General features: G+C 39.6%; 1 protein-coding gene across 1 annotated transcript; it reads right to left on the bottom strand.

The window, feature by feature from the left end:
• Nucleotides 1-362: 362 nt before the first annotated feature.
• Nucleotides 363-10,595, bottom strand: ACTA2 (actin alpha 2, smooth muscle). The gene is made up of 9 exons (XM_032695678.1): nucleotides 10,489-10,595; nucleotides 7,787-7,958; nucleotides 6,323-6,451; nucleotides 4,891-5,001; nucleotides 4,306-4,390; nucleotides 4,056-4,217; nucleotides 3,618-3,809; nucleotides 2,543-2,724; nucleotides 363-1,812 (listed from the first exon to the last, which is right to left on the bottom strand). Exons 2-9 carry the CDS (start codon nucleotides 7,913-7,915, stop codon nucleotides 1,669-1,671), a joined length of 1,134 nt encoding a protein of 377 aa, XP_032551569.1. The 5' UTR covers nucleotides 7,916-7,958; nucleotides 10,489-10,595; the 3' UTR covers nucleotides 363-1,668.
• Nucleotides 10,596-10,799: the final 204 nt, after the last annotated feature.

Below are 10,799 nucleotides of genomic sequence, written 5' to 3'. Positions count from 1 at the left end.
CAGCCATGTACATCTATTCAATGCTTCAGTGAATTTACATTATGTAGTAGCGGCAAATAGATCAGTTTGGGTGGTTCTTTTTTCCATCCTTTCCCCTCTTCCGACTTGGTATAGCTCAAGTTTCAGCTAACAGGAAACACTTAGGAAAACACAAATCCTTTACCTGAGAGCTGACCCCTATCACATCTTGGGATAGCAAAGATGCATCAGAGTCCTTTGGAGAAATGTGTCTCCTCCAGCAATCCTCTAGTAGAAACTTTCAATTTAAAGACACTTCTTATCCTGCAAAGGAGTCCCTGGATCTCTCTAGAGTTAGATAAAAGGAACTAGATAGAGTTAGAAGGAAGAACCATACAAAGTTATTTGCTTTTACAAGAGTTTATTTAGTAATTGTTCCAAGAACTTAGATGACCTATACTTTAAATGCGAGGTTAGTACAAAGAGGTTTGCAACATGTGCTAACACTCAGAAGCTGGACAAGATCTGGAACTCCGGGGTTATGCAGGTAAATAACAGGTGCTGTTGCAAAGAGCTTACAGTTTGAAAGATAACAAGTAACAGGCAAGTGAGATAAACTACTGAGTTTAGGGAGGAAAACAGGTTAACAAAAATAAATAGCATCCTTTATCCTGAACTCTAATGAATACAGATTGCAGCAAGTTCCTTAGAAGTGACCTTTTCCAGGTCTGTCTCAGTGAATTCTTTATTCATATATATATATATATATATATACTTTTCAGATAGTATTACTGGCTTCAGCTTCTGTGCATATGCTTTTAGCTGACTATCAGTTTTGATGTATTTAAGATTACAAAAGGAATCAGAAAAATCACAGAAAAAGAAAATTGTCTAAATTATTTTAGCTACTTTGATTACATTACTCACCCACCAGCCCCCCTAAAAAAAAGTTCTGAAGAGAAAGTGTATTAAGCCAGCTTAATTACTCTTTAGATCTTGCTAGAAATCACAACATAAAAATAATAGGCTGCACTCATCCTGAGGGCATATGTTCAACCTAATATTAATGTTTAGATATGCTCCCAAAGGAACAGGTTTTGTTTCTTCAAAGAAATGTTGTGGTACACATTGTACACCTCTGGGCCATGTCCTGTAAGCAATTAGATTTTCCAGCATGACAGCTGTGAATTAAGAAGTGACGTAGAGATAGAATATTTCCGGATAGAGCAGATGCAAAGCAGAGTGCCCATGCTCATCCTGATATCGGACACATGCTATGCTCCTTTGGTACTGGCCCAGAACTTTGGAAAAAACCACAACATGTTCTGTTTGCAAATTAAAATGTTTTCTGAGGCTGAACTTTGAGAACGTGCAGCCTGATAGGTAAGCATTTTCTGGCATTGGTATCATTGAGGAGGTAAAGGTACCCCTTTTCTGTTAAGCCCAGTACAGTGTAGTAACAAATTCATGTCACAAGATGGTGCTTCAGACCAGCCATAATGGCATCTCCACACATGCACAGCTTGGCTTTTGGTTTTGTTTGTTTAAATAGGAGCAGCAATTTCATAGCATAATTAAAATTTATTTTAAAAAAATACACAGTATCCAATTAATTAGATTAATTACGATGACGGATTTATGGAATGAAATTATAAGAATGTATTTTCCTGAATACATTCACACGAAGGAGACATATAAAGACAAAGCAATTTAAAAGCATTTGCGGTGAACAATGGATGGGCCAGCTTCATCATATTCCTGTTTGCTGATCCACATCTGCTGGAAAGTAGACAGGGAGGCAAGAATAGAACCTCCAATCCAGACAGAATACTTGCGTTCAGGAGGAGCAATGATCTGTTTAAAAAATAAAAGCATTAATTACAATTGTCTACTGTGAATAAAATGCATTTTTTTATACAAAATTAGTAAAGCAGTGATACATGATATTAACAAAAATACTGCATATATGTGCTAGTGTCATCACTGGCATTATATCTAGCCTTTGCTGCAAGCAGTAAAGTTAACAATTTGTTATATAAGTGTATACTTTCAATTTCTCTTCCTGAGTCAGCCTCCACATTAACCTCTATCCCTGATGTATTTGTATACTCACTGCCTCATATGAGAAAAGAGAGATAATTGCTCTGGAAACAAATAATGATAGTCCAGGAGGACTTGGAAAAAACAAGAAGGAAGAAGATTGGTTTGTCAGTCTCCTTTTTTGAACTTGTAGGCCAAAGACAAAGCCAGCATTTCTCTCTCCCATGTCCATCAGATAAAAAGGACTGAAAAAATATCACATACAGCCCTAGAGGAAAATTTATGCTGCTGGGTCCACGGTATTCTTCTTTGGCCATGTTAGGGCAGTTGGCAGAATTCAACATGAACGCAGAAATGAGAGATGAGAGGACTCTTCTTCCAGCACCGAAGTTACCAGGTGGTGATTATTTGCTGAACAGTCCACATGTGATTCAAAATATGTTAAAAGCACTTACTTTGTAAAGTGTCACTATATTTCACTAGATCTTTAAGGACTTTGTAAATGCCAGCTTATATAGTCTACAAATTATTCCACCCTACATACCTTGATCTTCATAGTGCTAGGAGCCAAAGCAGTTATTTCCTTCTGCATCCTGTCTGCAATACCCGGGTACATTGTAGTGCCTCCAGACAGCACGTTGTTGGCATAAAGATCCTTTCTGATGTCTATGTCACATTTCATGATGCTGTTGTAAGTGGTTTCGTGAATGCCAGCAGACTCCATGCCTGGGGAAGGTACAGAACAACACTGAGGAAGCAGCTCTGTACAGAGACTGAAAATTGTTAACATAAAACATGAACTTTAGCATCTCTTTAGAAGATACCAGTCTTCAGAGCTTTGGAAATCTGGAAGGTCATTCTGCAACTCTTGCTTAAGAGTTCCTTGGTGTACAGCTCTCCTCTCCCCCTTATGCACACATCTCCTCCTTAAAAAGAAAGCTGGGGGTGTGGAATAGTAAAGTTTCCACTCGGCTTTTGCAGGCAATCTCAATTGTACTAAGAACTCCTTATATGGTCTTGGAATAACTTGTTTTCTTTTTTCTTTTTAAATTAAGTTAGCTTAGACACAGAACAGTCAAAATATGTCCTAATACCTCTAGGTATGCAACTACTTTATGTTTGAGCTGAAATTCTGCCGATTGGCAGAACTGACATTGGATTTCTGTGTGATCTAGTTGCAAATCTGCCTTCATGGATGTTGATTAGCATGGCATTGCCTTGGCTTTGCTCTGAAAATGCGATGAACCATGGATACTGGATGTTGAGCAGTCTTTTGGAAAAATAAAAGTAGGTCTTCCTGCCTGCCTGCCTGCCTTCCCCTGCCACCCCTCCTCACTCCTGGCAACCACATTCAAACATTCAAAATGGCACAGGTCCAATGCCAGAAGCCAGGAATAAACATTGTGGGTTTATTTTGGGAAAGTATTTTGCCTAATTGTTTGACATGAGGTTCTTCCCACCACATTAATAGTACTGTTCTGAAAGATTATTTTATAATGGATTCTAGGACAGCTTGTGTATAGGTCTGAGTGAGTTATAGTAATGGAACACAGTCAAAAGAAAATAGGGACCTGTTATTTATGTGCAGTTTACCAAGGTAGAACAGTCATTCAACTTACCAATGAAAGATGGCTGGAAGAGGGTCTCTGGGCAGCGGAAGCGTTCGTTTCCAATGGTGATCACCTGACCATCAGGAAGCTCATAGCTTTTTTCCAGAGAGGAGGAAGATGCAGCAGTGGCCATCTCATTTTCAAAGTCCAGGGCCACGTAACACAGTTTCTCCTTGATGTCACGGACAATTTCACGCTCCGCTGTCAAGAAGATTCAGTCTTTACAATGGCATTCAGGAAGGACCCAGACATACTGACAGGTTGTTCCCTTTCATCCTCCAACACCCTCCCCATATTTTAAACAAATCATTGCTAGTCTTGCAAGGGACTTTCACGTTGAATCCTTCTTTTGCCTGTTTAACTGCAGGACCACTGCTAGTCCTTCTAAGGCCAGTAGAAACATTGCACATTAAAAACTCTCCTTCTCAGTCAGCAGCATGTCCTTACCAGTGGTCACAAAGGAGTATCCACGCTCTGTCAGGATTTTCATGAGGTAGTCTGTCAGGTCACGGCCCGCCAGGTCCAGACGCATGATGGCGTGTGGCAGGGCATAGCCTTCGTAAATTGGCACGTTGTGGGTGACACCATCCCCGGAGTCAAGCACGATCCCTTTGAGAAGACAACACGATTCATTCCCAGGCCCTCATCAACACACGTAACTATTTCTAACTCTGTGTCACACTCCCCAGAGGCCTACCTGTGGTACGTCCAGAGGCATAGAGGGACAGAACAGCTTGAATAGCTACATACATGGCTGGCACATTAAATGTCTCAAACATAATCTGAAATGCAATGAAAATAATTGTCTTAATACTGGAGGGGTTTAGCTTACTTGAAGCAATTGACTGAAAGAGAGGTAGAATAAAAGATTTTCATATTTCTCAATGGTTTTACAAGGTGTTACAAGGAAGTAAAACACAAAATCTAAATCCAAAAATATTTGTCCAGTAAGGTATCTCCCTGTATTTGGCCTATATCTTTAAGGTATTAATATAGACATATGTTCATATTAAAGATAATTTTGTAATAGATCTGGGCATAAAAATAGATTGAGATGACATAAAACTTGGACAGACCAAAGTATTCACATGTGAAGTGGATACACTGATTTTCTAAAGTAAATGTAATAACATGTAAATAAAACAGGTGGTCACTATGCACTTTCCATCTTCCATAACAAAGGGAGAGAGACTGCTGGACAACATGACTAACTGAAATGATGAAGGTCATATCCTGTTGAACTGCAAAGTTGGATTATCCCATAGCTTTAGTGTGAGCTCACCTGGGTCATTTTCTCACGGTTGGCTTTGGGATTCAGTGGTGCTTCAGTCAGCAGAGTCGGGTGTTCTTCAGGTGCAACCCGGAGCTCATTGTAGAAAGAGTGATGCCAGATCTGAGGATAATGGAAGAAGCCAAAGGAAAGAAACACCATCATCCAGCAGGTCAGGATCACTTCCAGACAGGAATTGGGCTCCAGCACTCTGCTTACAGCACTAGATATAGACTAGTGATGTTTCTCATGCAGTTGTTCTTACTGCCTTCATAGAGATTACCAGAATAAGTGTAGAAATAAAAGCACTATCCTCAAGTTTTATTGCCAGTAATATATGATTTACTTTAAGGACGCATAAGTTAATAAAAAATGATGTTATTCTTACAGTAGAAAAGAGTGAGCAGGACAGATTTGGTTCCAGCAAAGCTATTTCAACTACTGAAAGTTAAACACTTCTAGGAACAACTCTAGAACATACACAGAGTTCAACAAATAATAGATTTCTTGACAATTTCACAATTTGGTTTGTAGAGGCCAGCCCGAGAATTCATAAAAAGAAATGAAGGTAAATGGTTTGTGGGGTTGAAAGGCAACTTGTATTTATCACCTCCACACAACTCATTCCTACAAGCTGTAAAAATCTGAGGCCAAGTGGATTGCAATGAGGAGGTTAAGACACCAATAAGAAGTAAACCAACCAGAAACTTTAGTCTAAAGGCCAAGAAGTTTTTGCTAAGCTTGTTTTCAAGGTGGTGGTGATTAGGGATCAGTTAATATGTTTGGATCTAAAAGACTTTGCTTTCAAGTAAAATCTACAGTACTGTGACTCCACACATTTACAGTGTGTTGCGATGTCCTCACTGTTCCAAATAGCTCCATTTTCACAGAACAACATTAAATGGAGATACCATTTTAGAATCACAGAAATTATATTATCTGTACAAATTATGACTATACACATAGTTCTGGAAGCCTTTCATCCAAATACTGTCTCTGAAATGGATGCATTGCACTGCAATATTGCTAATCTTTCTAGCATTAAAAAGTGTGTGTATAAACAGTGCCCTTCACATAAGAATCACATACATACTTTGCATTTTTGCAGAAACAGACACCTTCTTAATTTCCATTTTCTTACTAGCAAATTGACATATTCCTTTTCTTTCTTTCCTCCTCTCTCTTCCCTCTCCTTACCTTGCCCCCCCTCCCCCCCAGTAATCAGCAAAGATCAGATGGGAGTAAAAGAACTCCCAATGACTATTTTGATGGAATTCTAGTGATACTCAAGCTTTAGATGCAAGTTAAGCTTGGCTGTTAACAAGCTTCTCATTAAACCGCACTGGATAGCATGACACTTTCATCTAAAATTTAGTGGGTAAATATTTGGTTCAAGTAATTTTGCTTACTAGTGATACACATCAACTTTTCAAAGCTGAAATACCTTCTCCATGTCATCCCAGTTCGTAATGATGCCATGTTCTATGGGGTATTTCAAGGTCAGGATTCCTCTCTTGCTTTGAGCCTCATCACCTACGTAGCTGTCTTTTTGACCCATACCAACCATCACACCCTATAAAATAATACAAATTGAGTTAGTCTCTCAGGGAGAAGTGTCACAAAGTAGACAAAACATTACCTGTGAAATAAATCCAGTTGCCAGTTACACTAGTTACAACATACTTTAAAAATACGAACTAATGTAGAATTATTCATTGCTTTTAAATTGCCAATATTAAACGTTTAGTTCACTTAAATCCCTGGAGTTCATGTTTGCACTACAGTTTAAGTAAACAGAACAAGTACAATATTAAATACATCAAGATAAAGTGGAAAAATAAAGTTGTTTTAATGCTTGTTATTATTTAGGGATGAAATGTCTGCTAAATTATAATACAGTAGAGTAAAAGCAGAAAGTGATATTGTGCCATCTAAGGGTCAAGATGGAGCGATACACACTTTATATTTCCCAAAGCTTAAGTTTCCACATTTTTTAATCCTCTTTTTGAACACTATAATATTGTAATTAGAGAAAGACAATTTAAATCTAATGGTACAGGATTTTTTATAGGTATTTTCATGGATCCTGTAATCCTAGCTTCTATATTGACAGGCAGATATTTCTCCAGTCCTGAAGAACTTAAAATGCATTTGCTGAGTATATAAAGTGCCACATCTTACAACCAGCTTGTTTCTTTCCACCAGGGCCTTAGGTGACGTAGAAGCAATTAGGTGGATCTGCTAATTATGTGAATTAGTTTGTTGTGGCCTAGCCAAGCTGCTCTAGTTCATGCTAATGATGATCCATCCCATAAACTTCCTATATTTAACAGCTCAGATAATAAATGTATTTTGCAAACTATTAAAATATAGTGGAATGCATCATATACTCAAATGTAAACCTTGAAGCTAAAAGAAACTCAACCCTAGGCGGGTGCCCATTTGTGATACAACTAAATTAATAAACTCAGGAAGGTTAGTAGGAAGCTGACTAAAAACTTCTTCCTCCTTTAGTTTTCCACATATTACCTATCATTAACTTTAAGGGCAGTCAAAATTTTCAGATATTTCTCTGTTGGGCTTACTTGGGGTTTGGGTTGGTTTTTTGTTTGTTTGTTTTTTAAACCAGCTGTACTCACCAAATTTTCTGGTTGATTCAAAATTAAGGGGCACAGAAAAGGTGGTATAGAAGGGAGAGAAAAATTTTAGAAGGATTCCTTTCATAAGGCAAGAGACTTGCTTTCACTCAGATGAATGCACTGCTGGACTTATTTTGCCTGGAAATACTGTGTTACACAGATCACCCCAGGCTGGACTAGCTCCAGACATAGGAAATGGTGAAGAGCTGGGGCCAGGACAGCAAAGCCTTCTACAAGTCCAGTAAGGAATAATCAATGTTGTTCATCACCTGGTGCCTCGGACGACCCACAATGGATGGGAAAACTGCTCTTGGAGCGTCATCCCCGGCAAAGCCAGCTTTACAGAGCCCTGACCCATTGTCACACACAAGGGCAGTGCTGTCTTCTTCCTCACACATCTTCTATGTCAGTGTCCTCTGGCCCTCCAGACAGAAAACAGCCCTATGAAAACAGCAGAGAAGAATTAAAACAAAACCAAAAAACACAGTCAGGTATCAGATCCCCCCTGAAGACAGAGATGGCTGTATGAAAGCAGCAGCACAGCAAGGAGGGGCAAGGTCCCGGTCTGGCAATCAAGGGCTGCTGGGCTATCCAAGGGAATGGGCTTCCTTTTGAAAGCGTGAGAGGTTTCAATCATGTCTGCCAAGGGGCTGTGTGCACTAGGCATTATCCAGGGAATTCCAGAGGAGACTTCCAGCCCTGCGGCATGGCCAGAGAGATCAAGGAGCAGCAAATGTTTATCTAAATTTGGTCACAGAAATCCATGGCTGGGGGTGGGAGATAAAAGACAGAACTGGACTGACAGCTGCAAAAACAAAGATCCATTTGCATGGGATTCAGCACAACTTCTTCCACTTTTCTATCACCCTGATAAAATCCTGACACATGTGGAAAACTGTCAAAGGTAAGAGCACTTCATCTTTCCCTTTTAGTCCTGTGCTTCCCAACAACTAACCACATGAAATGCTATGCATGTACCAAGGGTGTTTTCTGGAGGCAGATATTAACCCACTGGGTGAAGATGGCCAATTAAGTTTGTGTTGAACCTTTTAAAAGAAAAGAAATGTTCTAAATCAAAAAGGAAAAAAAAAAAAAAACCTAAGAATTTTTCAGTCCTCCCCTAATCACTCAGAAAAAAACACCACTTTTAAAATGAAGCCAGAGACAGTATGTATTTTTAAAACAGGCCATTTCATCATTTCAAAGCAGCTAATAAACTACATTTGTAGAGTGACAGAGCAATTCATGTTGGCTCCTTGACTCAGTAAAAAGAAACTGTTTTCTTCCTCTGGCAATAGGAAGATAATATGGGTAATAAAAATACTTCAAAGGCTTTGTATTAAAGTCAATTACAAAAACAAGCACTGAATACCAGGACTCAAGAAGAACTATTTGCTTGCAATTTATAGTGTGTTAGGGAATCACTTGGCTCACTCCAAGCCTGGGCTTCCATGCAGAGTTCAACAAATTGCAATGTGTTAACAGCTAAAGGAGACAGCTGTCATCCATGGACCAGCTGGCTCCACATGCAGTCAAAACCTTCTGCCACAGGAATACTGGAAACACAGGACAAAGTGGAAATGCAGTCAGCAAGAGTCATGGCCGATGGGCAAGGGAGTCCACAATCTGTTCATCCTCTACCTGGATGGAACAAGCATGGACAGTTCTTCCAAATGCTTCGAGATCCTCTGCCTCTGCCCAGGCAGCCACCAGACATGGCTGCAACCCTGCTCCCGCAGAATGAGTGGCCAGAATTCCCAGGAGAAGACATGGATAAAGAAATCCTAAATTTGTGTACTGCAGATATTTTATCATTACAATTGGGAAAGTAGGTTGCAATTTCTTCATTTATTAAATTCCTGGGGAACCAGGCTCTTTACATTCAAATATTTACTGAATGGAGTACAACTGTTATCTAACATGAATGAACAGACTGGTTTGGACAAACCATTTCCTAATTAGGAAATAGGCTTTTCAACCATCTGTTTTTGGAACTGAGTTCGAGGTCAGGGGGTTTGTTCAAACCAATGCAGCTAATGCAATGCCAAAAATCACTGGGGGGAGGGGAAAGAAGGGGGCAGGAAAGGCTACATTTCTGAGCCTAGTGGACTCTAAATGAAAACCATATTTAGTAATAAAGCACAAAAAGCTGAAAAATCAGACAGAGGGCTCTGCTGCCAACCAGCAAGTTACAGCTCAGGACTGCTATGGCATGCAGTAGCAACATTTAAGAGCAGCAAATGTCACTGAGTACTGTGGAAGACAGGACATTTTTCTCCCAAGCAATCAATAGTCTCTAGTCTCTTCTCCTTGCCTTATTTCTAAATATAATCAATCACTTCACCAATCTCCACAACAAGCTATTAAAGAGAACTCCACCTCCACAAGAAGTCTGTGTGTGTTTCTTAATGTTTGGCATTTTACAGAATGGTAGTTTCGTATACATAGAGACAAGGATGAATACACACACATCCTCATTTTATCCTGTTAGACACTGCTAATTTGCACACTTCCAGCTCTTCTTGCAGTCATATTTCCCAAAACACTCATATACATTACACTGGGTTAACTGCACCGAAGCAAATCTGCTAAGAAACACGACTGCATACCCCTTCAGGAATTTTGTTCTGTCACAGACTAACACCCCAAGGTCACACGAGCTCATTTAAACCTGAACATAGCTGTAATTCCAGCTGTGGCATTACACAAACCATTTCTTTATACAATTACTGAAGTGCTGGTAGAATCAGCAAAATTATTAGGTAGAACTTTTCTGTCCCTTTCAGAAGTGCTATAAAGTCAACTCAGTACAGATACTACAAGTATTTTATCAACTCAATTCTAATAAGTAAGTTTGCCTAAGCAAACTACAGCACAGCAGTACATCCTCCTGAATAGCTTCCATTTGACATTATTTAATTGAAGTCCTCCAGCAATCTGTAAATCATACTATTGGTTCCGTGCCACTTACCCTGACAGTGCTTGGCTGGGGTTAGCTGCTCTGGGATGGTGCACTCTGTATCTGAAAGCTCTGAGGTTATATAGCCCCTTCAGCTCTTCTCCTCCCACTAGCCTCCCAAACAAGGAGCAGAGACAGACAGAGACAGAGCTGAAGTCTTTAACAAAACCATATAGGGACCTTAATACAAAAACTCTAATCTGGGTGGCCACAGGCCCTGGGTCTCTTCCACTGCATTCCAGTGTAGAGCTCATGAAACAGGAGGAGAGTTTCAGCTGTGTAATCTAAACACTTTAAAACTTGAGGAGAGTTGCTAAAATACA

Source organism: Chiroxiphia lanceolata, chromosome 8 (assembly GCF_009829145.1).
Source record: "Chiroxiphia lanceolata isolate bChiLan1 chromosome 8, bChiLan1.pri, whole genome shotgun sequence".
NCBI classification, from domain to species: Eukaryota; Metazoa; Chordata; class Aves; order Passeriformes; family Pipridae; genus Chiroxiphia; species Chiroxiphia lanceolata.
This window is presented reverse-complemented; position numbering and strand designations above follow the sequence as displayed.

Excerpts from the sequence above, each read along its gene's own strand:
- ACTA2 (XM_032695678.1), bottom strand. The coding sequence starts at position 7,915 with ATGTGTGAGGAAGAAGACAGCACTGCCCTTGTGTGTGACAATGGGTCA. Across the intron at positions 3,810-4,055 it reads ATACTCCTTTGTGACCACTG|CGGAGCGTGAAATTGTCCGT; the intron begins GTAAGGACATGC and ends TCTTCTTGACAG. Across the intron at positions 1,813-2,542 it reads CTAGCACTATGAAGATCAAG|ATCATTGCTCCTCCTGAACG; the intron begins GTATGTAGGGTG and ends TTTTTTAAACAG.